Raw genomic sequence first — 24,223 nt, forward strand, 5'->3', positions numbered from 1 at the left:
GTCCCGCAGCAGTCGGATGCGCTAGGTGGGGCCAGCGTGGTTCTCCCAGTCCCCCTCTCCCCTCCTTCAAGGGTGACTGTGCCGCTGACGTCAGGCGGCTTTGGGTTCATTCCCTGGCACCGGGACTTTATTTTCATAACAGCATGCAGTGCCGCGGAACTGGAATAGGCGTGTCCCCTCCCCCTGACCCTCTCCCGCCCCTTGTCCCTCTGCTCACCCCCTCGCTTGCTCCCTCCCTCCGGCGACAGCTGCCTTTATAACCGCTCGGCGCCGCGAGGGCGGGATAGCGCCTGCTGGCTTCCCCAGCGCCGAGGGGCTCCAGTGCTGCCTCCCACGCGCGGGAAGCGAGCAGCTCAAGTTCACGCGCCAAAGCCAGGGCTTAAGGGTAAGTGAGGCGCACGCCGCCCGGGGCGGTCTCGGCCTCTCCAGATTTAAATCCTGGTGGGGGGGGGGTGGAGTGCGGCGCTGGGTGGGGTGGGATACAAGAAAAGAGGACTCCCTGGTAATGGACTACAACTGGCTATGAGGCAAAAAATCCCAAGAAAGGAATTTCTCTAGTTTAACTCAACTCAGATTTCCGCCCCCCCTACGAGCTTCCCCGGGCTCAGAGGCGGAGAGCAAAAAGAGAGTCAGGATAATAGTTTGTGCTCAGACACGTTGTAGGAACTTTTAGCAGGTGGAATCCTGGCTGGGCAGGTGAGCAGTTTGGGGATCATACTAGGGCAAGAAAAAAGAAGGAGGAAAATTTTAGAGCAAGGGACTGGGAATGGGATGGTTGGGGATTGGGGGTAGGGGGAGGTAGGAGGAGGGAGATGGTGACAATTGCTACTTCACTCAAGTACTGAAAAGTTTTGATTTATTTTGTCCTTCCACAACAAGTGCTGGCTTCTGAATTTTGGGAAGTAGCTTGTAGAAGCCATCGCTTTTCTCGATGTGTGAGGCTGTCAGCAGCACAGCATTCCCTCCCTGGCTGTCCTTTGAGTTGCTCAGGAACCTCGGGGCAGATGGAAGTTGAATATTCAATAACAGCCCACCTTCTGGCAACAACTAGATAGGACCCAGGTATGGCCTCAAGGCTGTCCAAAGTGCTCCCTTAAACATCCACAGGGAAGGAAGGGCTAGTCATAGGGGAATCAAGAATCAGAATCAAGGAATTTGAAAGATTTTTGGTTCCCAACTTCTCCTCAGAGGCCACACCTGTTGAAGGGTTCTGTTGAATCAGCCACCACTTTGGGCTCCTTCCTGAAGGGGAATACCTGAACCACTTCAGATAGAATGGGCTGGGGCCCACGGGAGGGGTGAGAATGGGGGTCAGAAGTCCACCCTCCAGGTCTGTGTGCTGGCTGTTATTACTAGGAGAGGGAAGAATGACAGAAAGGAAGGGTCAGCAGAAGCGTTACCTGGGAAACAGAAAGGTCCCTCTGAGGGTATGGTGAGATATGGGCTCACAGGGCAGATAGAAAGGAGCAGAATGCTCCTGGGAAGCACTTCCTGGGGAGTACTCTCAGTCTTGAGTCTGGAAGAGTGATTTCTCAGCCAGGCTCTGCTGCACCGTGTAGCCATGAGACAGCCAGGGCCTGGGCCTTGAGTTCCTCTGAAGGGGTCTTGGGAAGGCCCCCAGCTCCTTTCCATGGCTGAGATTCTAGCCCTTCTGTATCCTTAGTGAAAATTGGATTTTGACTGTGATTTCATTCTGCTCATTTTGGAAGTTTGTCTTCAGGTCCACTTCTGTTTAAATATCCAGATTGAGCTGAGAAAATGGTGAGGAAATGATGTGTTGGTATATTAGGACCTTAAAAAACAATGAATTGAATAGTATTTTCACTTGAGGGGTCTCGGATTTTCTGAGTAGTTTGGTGTGTTTGTTTCTATTTTTATTTCTATATTATTGCCTTGTGGCCAGAATATGTGGTCTGTATATTTCTTATTTTAGGATTTCAGTGTGTGTGGTCTAAAACATACTGTTTTTGTAAATGTTCCACAACCACTTCAACAGAAGCAATCATATAGAGCAGGGATTGATAAACTAGGTCCATGGCCAAACATCTCACAGCCTCTTTTTGTAAATAGTTTTGTTGGAACACAGCCATGCTCATTTGTCTATGGGTTATCTATGGCTTTCAGCTACAAACATATGGCCTGCACAGCCTAAGCTACTTATTAGTTGGCCCTCTACAGATAATGTTTGCTGGTCACAGATATAGAAGATCTGCATTATATGATTAACAATGGAGATATAAACATATGAACAATGGATATGAGCATAGAGAACATATGAACTTAGAGACTATTTCAAGTAAGGTATCCATAGAACATTTATAAAAATTTACCATATTATTATTCCTTTGTCTTTTTCATCTGCTGAGGACTGATAAAGAATATTAAAGTCTCCTATAACTATTGTATTTCTTTTGATTTCTCCTTGTATTTCTGGTAGTTTTTGTTTTATGTGTTTTGGTGCTATGTTACTTAGTGCATAAAAGTTTATAACAGTTGTATCTTAAATGTGGAGTATCCCTAATTATTATAAAGCAAGTTTTTGGTCCATATAATATCTTTTTGCATTAAACTTTGTGTGATATTAATATCTCAGCTCTTAATTTCCTTATCTTCAGCAAGCTATTTAATTTTGTACTTGATACATAATACCTGATAAATAAACACTGTTATTATTACTTATTTTTGCATTTATTTACATTTTTTTCTTTTGCTTTCAATGTTTTTTTTTTTGTTTTGTTTTGTTTTTAGAGAGAGGGAGGAGGGGCAGAGGGAGATGGGGAAAGAGAATCTTAAGCAGGCTCCACACCCAGGGAAGAACCTGTCATGGGGTTGATCTCAACAACCCTGAGATCTTGACTTGAGCTGAAATCAAGAGTTGGACACTTAACCTTAACTGAGCCACCCAGGCATCCCAACTTTCAACCGTTTCTGAATCCTGTTGTTTTAGGTGATGTTCTTATAAGTATATTATAGTTTAATTTAGTCTTTTTTTCAAAATGAAGAAGTTACCATTTACATTTATTGTAATAATTGTTGCTTGCTATTGCCAAATAATTTTTGGCCACATGTTCTGCTCTCTCCGTCCTTTCCCATACTAGGTAGCCTGTATCTACTAGGGTGCCGAGTGGTTGGTTGTGCTATTCTCAGGGCTTAAAACACAGGCTTGTAAGGAGAGATGATAAGTTTAGTTTGGGACTTGTTGGATTGAACATTAATATGTTCCCTTTATATATTAATATATTTAAGGGGTGCCTGGGTGGCTCAGTCAGTTAAGCATCTGCCTTCCGCTCAGGTCATGATCCTGGAGTCCTGGGATCAAGCCCCGCAACAGGGTCCCTGCCCGGCGGGGAGTCTGCTTCTCCCTCTGCCCCTCACCCCTCTCATGTGCTCTCTCTTTCAAATAAATAAAATCTTAAAGAAGGTATCTTTGGGAGTTGTGAGCTGGTATACCAGTAGAGGACTTTATCCACCTATTTTCTGGAAATTTTATTTCTTAAAATCTTGGGCCTAAAAGGTTTGGAAGTTTCACTCAAAATCTTATTTTCTTTTGTGCTTTAAAAAGATTTCCAGTATTTTATTTTATGTTCCAGCAGTTTATTTTACAATAATGTAAACTCCATGTGCTCTGTTTAGAATGGAGGAAGATGGTATGTAAGGATCCCAGGGAACTACCCGAAAGTGAAGAGACTGGGATAAGCACCGTAGTTACTCTTGTTTAGATCTGTCTAAAGAGGTTCGGTAATTTTTTTTTCTCTCAGTTACTACAAAGAAACTCAATTCACTGATGTTATTCAGATGTTATTCATAAGCTGTTGCCATAATCACTTTTATGTCATCAGAATTAGGATGACTACTCAGAACAGGGGATCCTGGAGATTTCCCTGTAGACACTTTCCATTTATAACTAATCCTTCATCGAGGGCAGAGAAATTCCTGTGGGACTCCACCCCTGTCTTAGAACTCAGCCTAGATATGAGGATAAGCATCAGTACATATTCATCTTCAAAAATTCTTCCTCCCCATTCCTCACACTTGATAATAAATAACTTAACTCTGAGTAAATATTCAGTGGTCAGTCTTAGTCCAAAACCACTGTGCAGAGCAGAGCGCCTATTGAGGAGGATACCAACAAACAGAAAATTTGCTCTGTTACCTTAAGAAGCTTGTTATCTGATGGTTGAGTCAACATTGATATTAATATATAATATAAAACATATATATGGAAAAACTTGAGCGCTAAGAAATAATGAAGAGACCTACAAAGTTAGAATGAGATGGGACTAATAATTTTTAAAAACCTCAAGATAGAGTTAAGTTTTGGGCTAAGTTTTGAAGCAGTATGGTAAATGGATTGTGACTAGGAGGGAAAGGGTCTTTCTGGCTGGGAGAACAATGCACATGCAGAGGCAAAGAGCATGACTTTATCACAAGACCTTGGATGAGCCCAATTCCCTTCTGGATAGGAATACTCTTGGAAGATCGGCTTGCCTTGCGTGGAGGTGGAGAGAGGGGGAGTTAGGAAGGCAGGAGGAGAGGGGTGGGAGGACCCATTGGAGAAAAGTCATGAAGCTCAAATTGGGACTGAATCTGTTATAACCTAAAAAGGAGCTAATATGTTAATCCAAAGATCCCTTCCCTTCTTTGTTCCCTTCCTTAAGCATTTAACTCTGTTGACTGCTCTTTTATTTTTATTTATTTATTTTTTGAAACTGCTCCTTGGCTTCTGGGAAACCACTCAGGCTTATTATTATTATTATTATTATTATTATTATTATTATTAGCAACCCCTGATCATTTTTTTAAACACCTTTCGCTGACTCCTGCATTGATGAGATGGTCATGGTCCTGCCCTTGGCCCCCTTCTCACTGTACTTGCTCCCTGTGTGATCTGGTTTTCCTCTCAAGGCTTCAGATGCCTCCTCTAGACCCACCCGGTGTGTACAGCCCACACCTCTCCGGAGCCTTGGACTCGCATGTCCAAGTGCAGAGGGGGTCAGCACAACCTGGGGTCCTAGAGCCTGGCTTCTAAGTGCCATGAAATCTCAGGCAAGTTATTTAATTTCTCTGTGCCTCAACTTCCAAAAAGGGGCATACTAATGGGTTGTTGTGGGAATTAAATGAAGCAGTGTGTAGCCCAGAGCAAGCTCTCAGGAGGATTTCGTGCTTGTCATTTCTGGATGCCGCCAGTTGCATGGCCCATATTCATCTTAGATTGAGCACAGCTCCATTTGGCATCGGTCCTCAGCAGCCTGTATTTCTAAGTTCCATTCAGTTGCCTACGCCAGAAATCTGAGAATTAACCTGGACTCTTTCATTCCCCAAGCCCTGTCTCTTCTGCCTTCCTAAAAATCTCCCACTATTTGCTGCACATCTTTCAGGACTCACCTCCTTGGTCTCTATAGCGTTAAAAAAAAGACCCATTAGTTGGAATGACTCACTGTTTTCCATGTGCCCTCAGCATTCCCTGGCCACCCTGTGCCCCCTTATTTGTATGTCAGGGGGACCCTATTGGTCCTCCCAGGGGCAGCAGCCCCACTTTTGATCCGTGTGACTCATACACTTAACACAGTGCCTGACACAAAGTAGGTACTTAAATGTTTGTTGATTGAGTGTACGATCGCTCGCTGTGGAGACTTCTCAGAGCCGGTTTAAGTGGAGAGAGGCTGGAGTCATGGAGAAAAGCTTCAGAGTTCCTAACAGTGATTTCAAGATGAAATGAAAAATTACATTATGATTAAGACCATTTGTAAAGGGATAGTCTTCCCAGCTATGTGACACTGAACATGTAATTTCTTTTTCTTTCTTTTTAAAAATTTATTTGAGAGAGAGCATGCCAGGGGGAAGGGCAGAGGGAGAGAGAATCTTTTAAGCAGACTCAGAGCCCAAGATGGGCCTGGGGCTTGATCCCACCACCCTGAGATCACTGCTGGGCTCCATCCCATGACCCTGAGATCACAACCCGAGCCAAAACCAAGAGTCCCACACTCAACCTACTGCAACACCCAGGCACCCCTGGACGTATAACTGCTAAGAGTCAAGTCTTCTCACCTGTAAAATGGGTTGTAGGAATAGTAAATGAGATAGATAAAAGATGTAAAAACATGTACGTGAGAGAATACCTATAAATACATAACCACTCAGCATTGTGCCTGGCTCCGGGGAACTCGGTATGTGACACTAGTCCTGACTATTTTTACTCATAATTATATTGTGACTATTACAATATATCAAATGGGGCGATTCAAGAGGAGGGAGAAAACTGAAATGCTAGAAAATCACACATTTGCCTGGCTGGGGTATGTGAAGACTCAGCTTCAGCAATCTGAAGTTATTTGGTATTATTCCCCAGGCAGTGCTAACAGGTAGGTATTGTCCTCTTCATTTTCAGATGACAGAATGAGATCTGTCTCATAGGAGGAAGATAAGATTGGCTTTGGCAAGGCTGGGGCCCCAGGTTATTCATGCTCAGATACTCTGGGGCGGGGCTGGGCTGGGAAGGGCGGGGCGGGGCCTAGAGGGGCGGGGCTGGGCGGGGCCCGGGCGCTGCACGTCGGCCGGCTGCGCAACCTTCCAGGTCTAGGCTTCAGCATCCCACCCCCCTGGGGAGAAGAGAGGAGTCTCGGGGAAGCTGGAGGACTCATCAGTGCTGGCGTTTGTGCTTGCACAGCAGTCAGCGCCCTACGTCTGTCAAGAGCGTCTGTCCAGGTCTAGGGTCAGCATTGCTCCACTACCCGGTGGCTTTGTCCTGCAGGTGCGCCTTCGCCGGGTGGCGCTCTCCTTGGCCTGCACTCAGACCCTGAGTCACCTCCAGCCCTGTTTTGGGGTTTGGTTAGGAGTTGGCAGGACATGTTCTTTTAATGACGGGAGGTGGGGCAAGAAGAATGAGGGGGAGGGAGCAAGATTTGGCAGTTGTCTAAAAGGAGCTTCCTAGAGGGATGAACAGTGAGGCTGGACGTGGGCTCGCACCCTCTAGTTCAGCACCGCACCCTCATTTTACAGAGGAGAGGAGGGAGGTTCCAGGAGATAGTGTCCATACCTGACGCGATTGAAACCTCTTCTTTCTAAAGGGGTAGGATAAAGACAGGGCTTGGACTTGAGCCCAGAAAGTGACTCCTGCCTTTCTTCCTCCCCTATCCTCTCCTCCTCTTGTGCTTCTTCTTCCTTTTTTTCTGCCTTTTACCTGTCCTTTTTCTTTGTAATTTTTCTTTTCATGCCCTGACTCATTCCAGAAGGGCTTAGGACAGGGCAGGTGACTTGAAGGCCTCGGTTGTAGGTGTTGTTGGGTTACTGGACAGTGGCTGGTTAGCTTAGTTAGCAGCTGTAATAAGTGAAGGGGGTCTCACCCTTATGACTAATGAAAAGTCCTTTCCTCACATCCTAGGTCAGAGGCTACACACACTAAAACTGTACCATGTTCCTCCAAAGTGCAGGGTTTAGTCATCAGGGAGTTGGGTGGCAATGGAGGACTGGCTTCTAGTAAATCCGTCTCTGCTTACTGGGAAATCTCAGGATTCATGCTGTCTGGGGAGATCCCTGGAGTCATTTAGATGGGAACATGGTTCCACACCTGGCCCAAAGCCCCTAGCCTCAGACCCAGAGTGTGTTTTAGACAGCCCACAGGAGGAGGAGGATAGGAGAAAGGGAGGTTAGAACTCAGGACAGCAAACAGGGAGCTAATGAGGAAACCAGGTACGCCCCATCCAACGCTACCGCATCTCATGAGCAGCCCCTCCTCTCCCACCAGATTCCACTCCTATCCCTGCACACACTCATCCATCCTGGTTAGGCTTTTACCACGTGTCAGGTGCTAGTCCAGAGACTGGGGAGAGATACTTAACAACTCAGTCCCCACCTTCTCAGAGCCTTTGAATCCAGAGGAAGACACAGACTTAGTGCTAATAGGCATTGCAGGGCTGTGTGAGGAGCGCGATGGTGGGAAGTGCAAGAGGGCCAGCGGGGGCCGAGGATGTAGAGCCTTCTGCCTTTGTGCAGGATTGTGGCTCTTCCTCCCCTGGCCGCAAAGAGTGGCTCAAAGAGGACAAGCCCAGAGAGGGAGATGGGTCTTCTGAAGTGGTCCAGGTGAGGTGGATGGCCTTTGGGAGAAGTGGAATATTCGAGATACTGAAGAGATGGAATCCATAGGACCTGCGTGTTGGGTCTGGTAATGTGGGATAGGGATTTCTCGGGCCATGTCCCAACTCAGAGATGGATCTGAAGTTGGCTTTTAGTGCCTCTGCCCCGAGTTCACAAATGGGGAGACCCCTGTGATGCCTCCTGGCCCATCTCATCTTCTCTCACAAGACCTCCTTTCCGGCCCTGCCTCCTGCAGCGGGTCTGGGGGACAGTCATTTTGGTCCCGTGTAGGAATCTGAGGCTATGCATAATTCGAACACCTGGAGCAGCTCACAAGGGTCGGCTTTGTGCCTCAGTGGATTTCGCCCATGCTCAAAGCCTCGTGCGGCGCCTGAGGGCCGATGTAGTCACCTCCATTTCTGAGGCCAGGTCCCTCCCGGCTCTAAAGTTCTTACCAGACAAAGGGCTGCTCGGTGTAACTTTGGAGTTAGAATTCCGGTTTGAATCCTGGCCCTGCCATTTCCTTGCTGCGGGACTTTGGTGAGTCAGCTGACTTGTGCCTCAGTTGCTGCAGGTGGAGGCAGGGATAATGACGACATGAGCTTCGGCATAAGGTGCTTGTGCCGGTTAAGAGGGTAGAGCCGTAAGAGCATGCCTGATCTGTGCCGAGAGTGAGTTAGTGTTGAGACTTTCCCTCCCCATTCAGAGCAGCCCGAGAGTAAATTGCTTCTTTCAGCCCCCATTTGGTCTTCGTAGGAGCTAGTCTTTTCTTGGCTGGACCCTGGGTCTCTCTGTCCTTGACTTTGGTTACAAATGATGGCCAAAGGGTTGCATTCCGTTTTCTCTTTCTTGCTCCAGCCCTTATGTTCTTCTCTAAGGCTGTTTCGCTAGCTCCTGGCAGTTCATATTCCCAAATGCTGATTGCTTCCCTTTTTCCCTCAAACCTCGCTTTCTAGCAGTCCTTTTTAGCTTCTCAGAACCCTGTCCTTTCCCCTAGCCGTCTTCCCTATCTCCTTTCTTCATCTGGACCACTCCCTGGGTGACACAGGGCCTTCTCTGTACAGAGCTGCTTGTTAATGAGTCCGGTGAGTTTTATTTTCCTCTGACCAAATTCAGAGTACTTGGGACATTTTAGACCCATTGCACAATGCCTGTCATGCTGGAGGAAGAGGTGGAGGAGGGCTAACAGAGGTGAAGTAAGGATAATTCCGACAAAATTAGTCACTCAGATAAAAGCGTATTTACTAAGAAAAAATTTAAAAAGACATTAGTGAGAGAATTGGGAAATATGAACCCTAAGTGGATATTTGATATTATAGGGTTATTCTTAACTTTTGAAGTGCGGTTAAGTTAAAAAGGAGTTTTATCTTTTAGAGATACACACTGAAGTGTTTGTGCATAAAATGATATGATGTCAGGTGTTTGCCTAAAAATAATCTAGTAAGTGGGGTAGGGATGGCAATGAAGCAGAATTGGCCATATATTGGTAATTTCTGAAACCAAGTGATGAGCCCATGGGCTTTGCGAGTATGCTTGAAAATGTCAACATTTCTTGAAAAACGGTGGGTTTAAAAAAAATATTTTATTTATTAAGAGGGAGAGAGTGAGAGAGCAAGCGGAGCAGGGGAGGGGGGTGGCGCGGAGAGGCAGAGGGAGAAGCAGGTTCCCTGCTGAGCAGGGAGCCAGACTTGGGGCTCGATCCCAGGACCCCGAGATCATGACTAGAGCCCAAGGCAAGCGCCCAACCAACTGAGCCACCCAGGCGCCCCTAAAAACAATGTTCTAAGGCACTTCAGTGTCTGTTTCCCCATCTCCCGTGTATGATTGGGGTGGGAGGTGGAGGTGAAATTGAGGGAAATCGGTTTTCTCCCCTCTCCACACCCGTGGCCCATTGCTCTCATCGGACCCTGGTCTGCGGATGCCAGGAGGCCCGAGACACAACCCCGCCTACACCAGAAGGGAGCGGCCCGGAGGTTCACGTTGGGGGCGGGAGGTTCTGGCTCACTGTTCCTCTGGCCAGCACCACAACCATCCTTTAGACAAACACCTCATCCATCTCTGTCAAGACTTAGAGTCCTCAAGCCCGAAGTCCTTCAGGGTTCCCGGGTGATGCTGATGACTGCTCGTCAAGGGACAGTACTACCTTGAGGGGTGGGGAAGGAACCACTGGCGGGGGGGGGGGGGAGGGGGGGCGGTACTGGGAAGGAGAAATACCTTTGCAGCTGGACACCGCCCTTAGGGCGGATCTGGGAGGGGGTGAGGTGGGGAGGTGAAGGTGAGCGCGGAGGAAATGCGCCCAGCCTGGGTCCCTCCCTCCCCTGGTGTGCGCAGTGCTTGCATTCAGCCCGGGGCTGGGGGCTTCTTCCTCTCCCATACTCCTGGCACCCACAACCGAGCCCAGTCTGCACCCCCTTTCCCCGAACCACCACCAGAGTGGTGGAGTAGGCAAGGCAAGTCAGACTTTGGGGACTTGTGTTTCAGGGGATGCCTGCCCTCTTCCTCCCATTTCTCATCCTGCGCTGCCCTGAGGAATGGGACCCGTGACCCGTTCTTCACCCGTTCTTTGCTCTGTGCTTTGTGGTAGGGGTGACCCTGCGGTAGAGTGCAGGTGACAGACCCCCGGGTGACGAAGGGCTGTGGGAAGCCTGTGGCCATAGTGGCAGATTCTGTCTGTCTGTCTGTCTGTCCCTTCTGCCATGCTAGGGCACTTGTCTGTTTTCCCCTTTACCATGGACTCTCTAGCCTAGTGATTGGCACATAGTGGTGCTCAGGAAATACTGGTTGAGTGAATGACTTAATACGATACAAAGTTAAGCTTGGTGAGCCAAATTTCATTAAAAAGTTAGGAAGATAGATTGAAGCTATAAACTATTTGCTCTTTATATTACTTAAGTTATTTTATTCTAATACACCACACCTATAATATTCCAACATATACATAATATTCATGTATGTAAGTATGTGTTTTATATTGCATATATATACATATAATTTTTTCCCTAATTGCCATGAGAATAAAACAGTGCTAGGGCAATGACTATGTCATCTAACTGAAATGCAGATTTTGTATCTTTTTTTATTTATTTGGGGGGGAGGGGCGGGGCATCAGGAGAGAATCTTTCCAGCAGACTCCCCATTGAGCACAGAGCCCAACAGATGGGTCAGACGAGGGCTGGATCCCATGACCCTGAGATCATGACCTGCCAAAACCAATGGTGATTGGTCAGATGCTTAACCAACTGCGCTACCCAGGCACCCCCAGATTTTATATCTTTAAGGGAAGCAGATGTTTGAATTCTGTCCGCATTGAAGAAGAGGCTCATTTGCCCTGGACAGTTAGTGAGTGATGGCTCGTTCTGTATCCCACTGTGCTGCTTCCCTGACTTGTGGTTGGATCTTGAAGACATAAGATGGAAGAAGGAGAAATGGGTGTTCTTTTTCCTTGGATTGATCACAGCATCCCCATAGAGCTGTGAAGGGCCAGAGAAATCTTGTCTATATGCATTTATGGGCATGTGGTGAAGACATTCTGAGCTGTTTTTCTGCTATAAGGAAAGAGGCAGGATGCAGTGAATGTTTTGTACCTTTTCCTGCTTCCCGGTCCCAGTGGTTCCCCTTCTTTCCAATTCCTTTCTGCACAGTCTCTCCCCATTTGGCCTTAGAGGAGGCCAAAATCTTTCACTGATGATTTTGTGTGGAGGGGTTCTCAGTGAGCCTTCTCTTCCTCTAACTGTCCCCTACTCCCTGCCCTCACTGTATTTCTCTTTGAGTCAGTTCAGAACTTTTCACTGTTGAGTGAGCAATTCTATCAGGAAAAGAAATCTAAAGCCACCCCCCCAAAAAAAATTCATGCACAAATAGCATTCAGCAAAACAAAAGGAATGGTGCCCTAGATAAACAGCCAAATAATCCAGAAAAAAATTAGTTTGTTGACGAACTGTTAAAAACCTTAGCACTTTTGAATTTCAATGTCTTACCTGACGTTGACTTTGGACTTTGAGTACCGTATATTTTAAGGAAATGTACAAACTCCTGCTCTCTTCCAATTTCCCACTTTATCTTTCCACTGTGCCCTGAATTCTTAGGAATTAGATTTCATGAGGTTTGGGACATCAGCTGGGTTTAAAATTGACATGAAGGTTGTGGGAGCAGAGAAGGAAGCAGATCCGGGAGATCAAGGAGAGATATAAAGGAAGGATAGCCAGTCAATTTTTTTTTTTTAAAGATTTTATTTACTTATTTATTTGAGGGAGAAAGAGAGAAAGAAGGTGTGTTGGAGCTGGAACGGGAGGGGGGCGCAGAGAGGGGAAGGGAGAGGAATAAGCAGATTCTGAGTTGAACACAAAGCCCAACATGGGGCTTGATCTCACGACCCCTGAGATCACCACCTGAGCCGAAATCAAGAGTCCACACTTTATCGACTGAGCCACCCAGGTGCCCCCAGCCTGTCAATTCTGATTGTCCTTGAGTGGGTAAGCAGATTACCTGCTTTGTGGATCATCTATCACCTGGGAGCTCCTAGCCTGTGTGGGGCTGAACTAAGTGGAATCAAGACCATAAACAGAGCTGGTTTATGGGGCATCTGATGAGGGAGAAAAAGGGGCGGACATAAGAGGAGAGAGAGAGAATGAGAATCTTTCAGATTGCATTTAAGGCCAACTAGAACTCACTCGAGAGGTGGCACCTGTTGTAGTTGAGAGCATGGATCCTAGAGCCAGATAACTTATGTTCAAATTCTGCTTCTGCCATTTCCTCACTGTATGATGTTGGGCAGGTAACTTGACTTGTCTCTGCCTCAGTTTTCTCATCTGTAACATAGCACTAATATTTTTTACCTACTAGAGTTGCTATGAAATTAAACTAATATATATGAAAGGTGATTGGAAGAGTTTCTGATCCAGAGTAAAAATGAACATTAGCTATTGGTAATATCTTTCGTTGGATAGTCCACTGTTTTTTGGTGCGTCCTCCAGGACTTCCTAGTTAATAAAGAACTCGTTATGACAGAGGAGACTCTTTCCATCACTTTTTGGAATAAGAGTAGAGCCATCCTCACAAAACTTAAGGAGGGAAAAACCCTTCTAACACATGATAGCAGAGCTAAAGAAGAGGATCCAGTGGTGGTGAAGTGGATGTTTGTCCTTCCATAGAGAAATCTACAGTTCAGATAACTCCTCTTATCCATGAAAGAATGGGATGCGCACAGGGCGTCCGGGTGGCTCAGTCAGTTAAGCATCTGCCTTTGGCTCAGGTCATGATCTCAGGGTCCTGGGGTCGAGCCCCTCGTTGGGCTCCCTACTCAGCGGGGAGTCTGCTTCTCCCTCTGCCCCTCCCCCCTCACGTGCTCGAGTGCTCTCTCTCTCTCAAATAAATAAAGTCTTTCTTAAAAAAAGAATGGGATGCTTACAAATGTCTGAAACAGAGGCAAAGGTGGAAAAAAACTTGAGACTGATAAATTATGATTAAAGTTTAAGCTTAGAGATTTCCGTGTTCATGAATTCTGACAAAGTACTAAGCCAGAAATATCAGGAACCCTGGCAAGTTATGTTTTGAAATGAGACCCCGGAACCCCTCAACAGAGCACTGAGTTCTCTGGCGTCAGCGTACACATTAGTAGTGCTTAATTGTGGGGAGCTTTGGTTTTTGCCTTCATCAGTCTTTAGAATTTGCCGTGAGAGCTAGAGAAAAGTTAGTAGCTTTATCTAATGTAGCAAGTTCAGGGGCAACACCCTGGCCGAGCATAGGAAAGTTTTTCCTAATCTTTCTGGGTCCCTGTGCCAAGAGTTTATTTGGAGATTCACCTCTCCCTCCCCCCAACTTTGCCTCTACGCAGGACCAGAATGGCCACAACATCCCCTAGTGGTTGCCGCTCAAGCCTGGACGCCAGGTACCACAGACTTTGTGATACCACTGCAATTTGGGGCATTGTTCTAGAAGCAGTGGCCGCAGCTGGAGCTGTGACCTCAGTGGCCTTCATGTTCGCTCTCCTGATTCTCATCTGCAAGGTGCAAGACTCCAACAGGCGAAAAGTGCTCCCGACCCAGTTTCTCTTCCTCCTGGGTGTTCTGGGGATCTTTGGCCTCACCTTTGCCTTCATCATCCAACTTGATGGCAGCACAGGACCCACCCGCTTCTTCCTCTTCGGAGTCCTCTTCTCCCTCTGCTTCTCCTGCCTCCTGGTTCATGCTTTCAACCTGACGAAGCTGGTGCATGGGAGGAGGCCCCTGTCCTTGCTGGTGATGCTGAGCCTGGCCGTGGGCCTCAGCCTGGTGCAGGACATCATTGCTGCTGAGTACATCATCCTCGCCATGAACAGGACCAATGTCGCCATCTTCTCTGAGCTTTCTGCCTCTCGGCGCAATGAAGACTTTGTCATGTTACTTATCTATGTCCTCTTCTTGATGGCGCTGACCTGCCTCATGTCCTGCTTCATCTTCTGTGGATCCTTCAGCGGCTGGAAGAGACACGGGGTCCACATCTTCCTCACCATGCTTCTCTCCATTGCCATCTGGGTGGCCTGGATCACCCTGCTCCTGATTTCTACCTTTGGCCCCGCATGGGATGATACCGTCCTCAGCTCAGCCTTGGTGGCCAATGGCTGGGTTTTCCTGTTGGCTTATGTTGTACCTGAGTTTCGGCTGCTCACAAAGCAACGGAACCCCATGGATTACCCCGTTGAGGATACATTTTGTAAACCTCAACTCATGAAGCAGAGCTATGGTGTGGAGAACAGAGCCTACTCTCAAGAGGAGATCACCCAAGGTACAGAGCATGGCTGGGTGAGAATCCCTTGTAGAAAGATGGGGGGAGAATCATAGGATATTATAACTATAGTAACACTCAAGATGATCCAGGTCACACCCCTGGCAGAATAGATAAGGTCCCCAAGGCTCAGATCTTGCTTAAAAACATCCAGCTGGTTAGAGTTCTAATAGAACTAGAAGCTGGCCCCGGGAGTCTTAATCTAGTACTTTCTACACAATACCCTGTGGGTTTCTCTGAGTCGAAATAAGTTGGAGCAAAGGAATGACTGAAAAAATCTCTAGAGACAAGCAGGTGAGATTGTGGTCTTTATAAAAGAGAACTAAGTGTTCCTTCCAGAAATCTGGAGCCTTTATAGATTTGAATATAGAAAGCCACGCCGTGATGTCTTGCTGTGGTCACAGAGGACAGAGGAAGGAGAATGCCCTTTTATCATAAACCAGCAGGGATCTCCATAAAGTCCCTGGGGATTCTGATTTATCCTGAAGAGTCACATCTTACTGCGTGCCTCTGGGCCCGTGGGAGGGAAGAGATCGTATCTGACATCAAAGAGTCAAATGATTTTGCTCTTGCCTGAAGTTGTGAGTAACCAGGTGTTACGCTGTTCTCACACACACACAAAAAGGCTAAACTGATAGCTTGAGACTGTCCTTGCCCCAAGGAATCTAGTCATTGATCTCTGGGCCTAATCAAGGGAGGGGGGATGGGTTTGGGACTGCAGTGAGGGACCACCAAGGCGAGATCCTTAGCTTCAGCTAAGTTTTCTCTGCCCTTGAAGCCCGAGGTGCAAAGCTCTCTGGTGCTTCTCACAGCAGCTGTGGTCCCTCTCCTGGGCACTTGGAAGCTGGAACGGAAGCAGGGATGGCTGGAGGGGATATTTTAGCACCCATCGGCTCCTGTCCATTCTCATGCCTTCACTCTGTCACCACACTCCTGGACTCCCTGTTATCACTCCCTAAGTACATTCCTCCCTCTCATCCTTCTTTCCATTCATTTTATGGACCACTATCACCTTCCTCTCCCTAAAATACTTCTCAGGCTACCACATTTTCCTGCTCACATACCTTGCTGGCTCCCCAGTACCCACCATATTTTCACAGCCAGAACCCAACAACCATGGAAGCCGTGCTCTCAGTCCAAACAAACCAAATCACTGCCTTTCCCTGCTTGTGTGTTCAGGCTCCAGGCATGTCCTTCTCCCTGCCCTCGTCCTTTTCCAGAGTCACACATTCCCTAGTTTCTCATTATTCACTCTGCCTGCAAGCTGTAGGACTTGGAAATGCTCTTATCAGAGTGTGTCTCATTCCATAACTATTTATATAGCTGTCATTATATCCCTTGCTCTCCAGTGTCAGCCCCAGGCCTGGTCACAGACCAGGAATCATTCTGGTTAATCTTTAGATTTTTTTAAAAAAGATTTTATTTATTTATTTGAGAGAGAGACAGAGATAGCAAGAGACAGCATGAGCAGGGAGGAGAGGGACAAGCAGACTCCCCGCTGCGCAGGGAGCCCGATGCAGGTCCCAAGACCCCGGGATCATGACCTGAGCTGAAGACAGACAGACACTTAACCAACTGAGCCACCCAGGTGCCCCTAATCTTTAGATTTTCCACAGTATCTTATATAGAGAAAGTATCTGAGGTGTGTATGAAATAAACTAAACGGGTACATTCGGTGGGAAATAAATGGATTGCTCTAAATTGTATTCATGATGATTGTATGTCTTTGCTCTTCTGTTCCAGAGTTTAAATCCCTCTAATTTTCCCCAAATACACAGAAAACAATTGCTCATAAGTTCTGCCCCCTCTCAAAGAAAGTAAAAAGAAAAAAAAGCTTTTTTTTTTTTTTTTCTTTCCTTGTGGGCAGTTAAGGAAGTGGGTAAATCCTCAGTGAGATTCACTCTAGGTAACATCTTCTGGCCAGATCTAAATCTGAAAAGACTGGTTTCAGATGTGCTTTAGAAGTGGTCCTGGGGTGAGGTGCGCCGCCAGGGAGGTTTTCTGGAAAGGTGCTCCCCTAGTGACCCTCTGTTCATTTATTCCTCCAATGTGGTGCTTACTTTGTGCCTGGCCCTGGGCCTGGGCCGGTCTCTCCCTCCATGAAACGTACGGTCTCCTGGGGAGACAGACAAATGGATAGCACGGCATGTTTTGATAGTTGACTGAATGGGGGGGTGAGCACTGGCTGGAGCAGGAAGCCGGCGGGGCCCCAGTGCTGTAACCCGTCCTCTCCCTCTGTTTCAGGTCTTGAAGAGCTAGGTGATACACTCTATGCTCCTTATTCCACCCATTTTCAGCTGCAGGTAAATGGTTTCTTTCTCCTTTTTTGTCAGTGGCATTAGCTCTCCGGGAATGTCTGTCCTTCGGGAACACAGGATGTAGCCATTCTGAGGGCCCCTGGATGGCCATCTTGGAAGGACGACGTGTCTCCTTTCCTGTGATCTGCCTCACGGGTTAGCACGGGAGACTGGAGGATTCCTAGTGTTCCTGGAGTATTCCCAGGGCACAGGGAGGGGCGCTTCAGGGGGAGGGATGGGAGAAGGGGAGAAAGTTAAGGTTCCTGCCGAGATCGGAGCTCTGTTGAAATATCCAGGAATTGGAGTGGACTTAACAATATGGCTGCTTCCTTTTCAGAATCGGACCTCCCAAAAGGATTTCTCCATTCCACGGGCCCAGACTCGGACTAGCCCTTACAATGACTATGAAGGAAGGAAAGACGGCAGTTAGCCATTCAGAAGAGTGGGACAAGCACAGCAAGTCAGCCAATCAATGGGGAGTCCCGGGAGATATGGGCTAAATCCCAAGGCTCCCGAGGAAACTGTACAAAACCTTTTGGGAAGAACTTGCCTTCCCTCCTGGAGTTTCTGGGGGGCTAGCAAGACTCCAGGGCCTAGCACTTGTGTTTTCCCTTTGTCCCAGGCTTAGAATACTTCTTTTAAGTGGGAGGGAGTCTCCGGCAACTCAGGGTGTGCCCATTACTCTGCCCAGTCATTTCACAAGTGACTAAAGCTCTGGTCATCTGACCACTTCCTGGCTCAGTGAGCTTTAGGAGCCAGCTCTTCTCCCTCCAGGCTGGTTTTGTGAGCAGAGCAGAACTGCAAATCTGAGCAAAAGCAGCCAAGGCCTGTCCCTGCTGAAATCTACACTGGAAGCCAACTGACTGGCACCCTCCCATCTTGCCTGGGTAGGAGAGGCTAAAGGTCACCCCCAATATACTCATCTCTGTGGCGCTACCACGGGACCCCTGTGGGCCCCCAGCACCAATTCACTGGTCACCATTCCCAAACTTGCTGTCCATCCCCGGACATAAGCTCCCCTGCATGCTTTCCCAGAACTTCCTCTTGTATATCCCACTTGCCAGGAGAATTCGTGCACTGATTCCTCTGTCACCCCCTTGCTCCTCAGCTTCTGTAAACAGCTTCACGCTGCGTTCACCACCTGTGTTCTGTAAGTGGGCATCGTCTACAAATGGGGAGTGTTCCTTGTATAGTAAGTTATTCACCGCTCCTCACTTGGAGACGCAATAAAGATGTGGTGGCAAGTCTTTCACGGTGGCAGACGGGCAGTACGGGGAGTGTGCAGTGGACCTGAAGGAGAGACGGCGGGGCACTTGTCTTCACGCCGAGCTGAGGTCCCGCAGCTGAAGTTCAAGCTTCAATTCCACTGGGCGTGCACTTGACCCTTCTCCACGCGTTTCTCCTTCTCCTCCTTACGTCTAAGACAAGTGTGTTTTCCCCAGTTGTTGAGGTGAGGGGCAAGGGTGATGGGGGAGCCAAGAAGGGTCACGGATCCTGAGGTTTTGCTGCAGGAAGGCGGCGGAGTGGCAACTTTGGAATGGGGTTTGGCAGGCCAAGTAGGACAGGGAGGAGACCTCAAAGCCAGCTCCACGATTCACAGGTTTAACTGTAGGAGGGAATACATTCAGATCCCTATTTGACAGAATCGGTTCATAATATCCCTTGGAAAAGACATGGTACCTAACAATTATTATTTACTTAATCCCAGAAACAGCTCTATGGGGAAGGGCCATAGGAAACACTTTTTGGTGAAGGAAAAAAAAAAATCCCCATGTACTGAAACAGAATGACATTTAAAAACTTGTAGCTGAGTTAGGGGGTTACCTCCTAAGAGCCTGATGCTCTGCTTTTCATCAAAAGGAAAACCCGGTGTGGGAAGAGGGTTGAGGTGAGGTTGGAGGTGAACTGATGACACTCAGAATTAAGGATATTTACATTCCACAAAGATTTGGTTGATTGTTTCTCACATGGCTTTGCACTAACATTAGCCTAGTTGTGTATTGAAAAGGGGGAATTACAAATCATGATTTGGATCCTTCTAGACCATTCTGGTCTTTCTTAAGAGCCCAGTGAGGTTTTTGTGAGGAGAACACAATATAATTTCACGTCTATTATCTGTCAGAGTGTAGGTACTCAAGAAACACCTATTCCCTCCCCTCTTTTCTTTCCTCCTCTGGTCTTTAGCCCATCAACCGAACAAAGGAGGCTGAGTGAAAGGGAAAGCCACAGACGACCCTGGATCTGCTTTCTTGTTAGGAAAGAGTATCTGCCAGGCCTTTGTATCCCCATGACTGCAGTCCTCACAGCAACCTCTTCAAAAACAGGAGAAAACACAGGAATGGCACCCATTGCTGGCTTCTCTTCTAAGAAATACAGCGTTGAAACAAGTAGACCATCCCCTCACTGAATTCTTTTTCTTGCCAGGAGGTAGATAAATGCTCCCTGTTGGAACAGCCCTTGTCATCCCCCTGCTACCCTGTCTTCAGGTCTTACGCCTTCAGGACATAATTAAACTCCTCTGTTAAAATAGGGACATGGCAGGGTCTGGAAGTGTTGGCACCTGATGATTGCTATGATATTGGAGAAGACGTTTCCAAAGACTTCCTGTAGGTCTCTACACTGGGCTGAAATAGAATGTGCAAAGTCAGCCCAGCCTGGTCCTTGAGTGATGCCCGTTGATTGATGGCCGGGAACCAAAATGGCATCTCCTTTGAACTAAATGGGTGATAATGAAACGAAGCTCAGCAATCTTCCTCTCATCTTTCACTGTTGGGCGGGAGATAGACTGTCTCCTCCTCTCTGCCGCTCACATGAGGCTGGGGCAGTTCCGCAGCTGCCATACTCCAGGCTTCCACTGGATGGCGGTAAAACCTCAGGGATCGCCCTCGGGGAGCCGGGCCTCTGCAAAAGCAAACCTCTTAGAGCTGCTTTCCCGTGAAGGGCACCTAGGCAGAACTGCAGACCTTCCGTGGGCTCGAGGCAAGTGCGTCCCATTTTAAAAGGTTCGCATGCTCGAGCAGTTCGCGCGTTCCCTCCCACCGTCGTCGTCAGAGGACCCATCTCCTCTGCCAGACTCTCTTGGCCCCGGAGTCTTATTTTTGTGAAACCCTCCAAGGTATTTGCAGCCCATTTGCATGCAACCCGGCATCTTTGCAGACAGCGGTCTTATATGCTGTTATTAACGTCCACGAGTATTTATGTGGTGAGAACATTGGCTTTCTGTCAGGAAAAGTGTGCCCAAACAAAGAGGACAGCCTGGCTCTGGAAATGCCGCAGTAACATACCCTCCACCCCCCACCCCTGGGCATTCTGGGTTTCCTTCCTGCATTTCTAGACTTGTCATTCTTGCCGAGAGCAGAACGGTGCCCAGCTGATCTTTTCCTTCCTGGCCCGCTTCCTTCTGTAGCTATCAGGGTTTGCAGGTTTGCCTCCGTCCCAGCCCCAATCTGAAACATGGAATTATTGCAGAACTGGAGGCGGGAGGCATCAGAAAAATCTTTCTGGAGCGTTCTGGACTGCTGAGATCCAGGATCTGGGCCATCGGCCTCCAGGTTGTAGATGGTCGGCCACTGCACATTCTGGGGTCCAACCTGTGGGCATCTCCTGGAACCCCTTCCACCCAGAGCTGACAATGCTTCCCCCCCCCCAGCTTTAGGATGCTCCAGGTATGCAGATGGCTCTGTGTGGCCCTGTATCAGTGCCTGACCCTCATTTCTGCAACCTCCAGATTGCTAGAACTTTCTTAACCCTTCAGAATGGAACATTCCAGTGCCTAAAATGTTGGTGTTTGACAAGGTCACAGAACTTCTTTAGCTGGTGCCTCCTGGCCTTCATTTTACAAAGGAAAGAACTCAGGCCTAATGGAGTTAATGTAACTGGAGCCAAATTTCTGGTTCTGTCTACTGCCAACACTTGTGTGGTCAGTTTTAGACCTTTTTTTCCCCAAAGTGGATGTTTGAGTAAAGAATCTAATAAAGTTACCATGGTCACTCTATATTTTAAGCTTTCCTCTTATTTTCCTTTACAGTGCCCCCCCCTTTGCCTTTTCTTCCCCTGATCTCCCCTGTAGTCATCTTCTCTCCCTCCTGCATGTAAGCTGTGGGGAGAAGGATGGTGAAGATGGGCACATTCTGGTTAAGCCCAGGTCACACTCCCACGAGCCCCAAGCCAAATGAACATTTGCCTCTTGGGAAAGTAGACTGTCAAAGGAGGAATTGTAAGACAAGTCAGAATTCTAAAAAAAAACAAAAACCAAAAACCAAAAAAAACTGACTGAAAAAAGAGGGGGAGCATCTGGGGGGCTCAGTTGGTTAAGCGCCAACTCTTGATTTCGGCTCAGGTCATGATCTTGGGGTCGTGGGATCAAGGCCCACCTTGGCTCCATAGTGAGTGTGGAGCCTGCTTGGGATTCTCTCTCTCTCCCTCTGCCCTTCCCCTGCTTGAGTGCTCTCTCTCTCTCTCAAAAAAAGGCAGAGTTGCTTCATTTTCCCTGCTAGCATGATAATCCTTCAACTTCCCTGATTCCCATATTGAGTCAAAACCCATACGGGGCACCTCCCGGTCTCCTTTGTGTATGGAGTTGTTGCTCCCCTTAGGGGGCTTGCCACAGCCCTTGGCATCTCTCTCTCCCTCTGTAGTCCCCGAGGGCAGATTTCAGAGGCAGTCCTTGAAAAACCTTCACAAGTAACCCTTCTGTTGTCATGACCTGAGCCACGTGTCTTAAGCACCAGATCTAAACAGGATCTTCAGCAGAAAGAAGGTGATACTTGAATGGAATTTGGTTACCACATGTGCAACACCAAACTGTCTGGTCCCAGCTGCTTCTCGTCCAGGCTCCCTTCCATGTTCTGATCTATTAATCCTGCTGGATTTTTATCAACTCAATAAAAAAAAAACTCTGGCAAGCCCATGTAGCTATACCCTGAGCCCTGGGGCATGGTGGTGGGGGCCAGCACCGTACCCTGTGATTACATGAAACTATTATCTCTCTCTAAGAAGGAATAATTCAGGATCCACTATTTTTTTTTTACTCACGAGAAATTGAAATAGAAAAAGCATGTATTGAGTTTGGCACGATATCTTTATGAACAAGATGGAAAAAGGCAGGGGTAATGGTAATAAAGTTAGGTGGAGTCCTAAGTCAAACATTCCAGAAGATCTGATCATTTAGAGATGGAGGTCTCTAGTGGGTTCCTACAGGGCTCTGTCTTTGGCTCTGTTTGGGTAACACTTTAATCAACCATTTGGATAAAAATAAAGCATATTTATCCAGTTTTGCACATGCCACAACATTAGGGAAGACTGAATAATAAAACCAGAATGCAACTGCACTGCAAAAGGCTGGAATCAAGATCCCACACCAAGAATTTACTTTAATAGATGTAAATGTATTCATACACCCCCCCCCCCAGTTACATAAATATTGTTTGGAAAGGCTTGGTTTGACAGGAGTTTTCATGAAAAAGAGCTGGTAGTTTTTGGTGTCTACAAGACTGACAGCTCCTAGTGATGTGGGTCGGTAGGGCGAAGAGCCAAAGCCTCGTAGGCTGCACTGATGAAATCGTGAAGCCTGCGCCAGGGCGGGTGCTGTTCCCACCGAAAGGGGGGCACGCTCTACCACATCGGAATATTAAATCCATTTCTGGGCATCTCACTGTGATGGAGGAGCTTCTAACAGTGGAGGTCTTTCTAGAATTACATGATACACAGCAGGGTTGATGGAATGGAGATGCTTCACCTGGAGAGGGCAGGACCTTGCAGGGCACATTATCATCACGAGGAACATTTATCGTGCGCTTACGGTGTGCCAGCCTCTGTTTTAAGGCTCTGTTTGTACAATATCATTTGCTACTTATAAAAACCTTATGAGTTATTATGATTATGCTCTCCCTTTTGCTTAATCCCTGCAGAAATGGAAGCGTGAAGATGACAGAGGTACCAAGTGATAGGCCTGGAGGGTCAAAGCCACGAGCTGCCTCTCAGCTGTCTTTGATTATACCAGCCTAAGACGTGGCTCAATGGTTAGAAATTTCAGGAAGGCAGATCTCAGAAGAGCTTCCGGCAAAGTGGTGGGTTATGTCCTGCTGGAGGTGTTCGAGCTCGATGACGCTTCATTGAGTCCTGTGGTAGGAGTCGGCCGGACTAGATAAGCTCCAAGGAGTCTTGGAACTCTCACGGTTCTGGACTTTTCACTTGCTTTGTTGTGCCTGGTACTGGAGTCTAAGAACCATGGAGGCCTTCTCAGTGTTACCATACAGTTTTCTCCTCCCACACCTGCAACCCCAAACACTCCCTTAGCCCTCAGGTGAGAACGAAAACGCTCTTCATTGTTTGGACGCACCCTTACCTGTTTGTGTGTTATTATTGGTTGTCAAAATCCATCCCCTGGCTGGTGGTTTTATTTTACAAAACAATTCCTCACAGCCTTGCTTGGGACTGGAAAGTGCCATGTGAAGACCTCGTATGCTATAGTTAATAACGCTTTGTTGGGAGATGATGATCATGTAGACTCCTCTGCAAAGATTCTTGAACTTAACAGAAACTAGTGTGCAGCCCCTGCCTCAGATACATGTACCCAATGTCTGCAATATTGCCCACGTGAGTTCTTTACACAAAAGCTACCATTTTTTAAGTACCAAAAAACAGGTCCATGTGGTCCTTTGAGGGTGATTCATTGCATGAGAAAGAAACTCATGGTTTGTATTGCTCAGCAAAATCAAAAAGGTTTGTGGGTTTTGCTTACGTAGCCTGAGCTTAGTCATCTGAGTCATAAGCCCATGAACTCTGGGAACACTTGGGAACCAGGGAGCGGGTCAGAGAGAGCATCTCCTGTATTTAAGTAGCAGTGAGAGAGGGAGGAGGACAAGGCTGAGTTGGGAAGAAAATGTGGGGGTGGGCTGAGGGGGGAGGGAGAGAAGACTGATATGTAGGAGGGAGGGTTAGAAAATCAGGGGCTGGCCAAATAATGAAGAAACAAGCATCATGAGGTGAAATGGAAGTTAAGGCCTTAAGAATCAGAAATTCGGGAAAACATGACAATTCCCAGAGTGTCGTGAACTGTCTGTGCACTTGGGCCAACTGATCACAGAACC

General features: G+C 47.5%; 1 protein-coding gene across 1 annotated transcript; it reads left to right on the forward strand.

Moving 5' to 3' along the window:
* The first annotated feature begins 222 nt into the window (after positions 1-222).
* GPRC5A (G protein-coupled receptor class C group 5 member A) lies at positions 223-18,379 on the forward strand. Its single transcript, XM_036112023.2, has 4 exons — positions 223-385; positions 13,907-14,835; positions 17,080-17,138; positions 17,470-18,379. Exons 2-4 carry the CDS (start codon positions 13,914-13,916, stop codon positions 17,560-17,562), a joined length of 1,074 nt encoding a protein of 357 aa, XP_035967916.2. The 5' UTR covers positions 223-385; positions 13,907-13,913; the 3' UTR covers positions 17,563-18,379.
* Positions 18,380-24,223: the final 5,844 nt, after the last annotated feature.

The sequence above is a fragment of the Halichoerus grypus genome, chromosome 6, assembly GCF_964656455.1.
Source record: "Halichoerus grypus chromosome 6, mHalGry1.hap1.1, whole genome shotgun sequence".
Taxonomy (NCBI): domain Eukaryota; kingdom Metazoa; phylum Chordata; class Mammalia; order Carnivora; family Phocidae; genus Halichoerus; species Halichoerus grypus.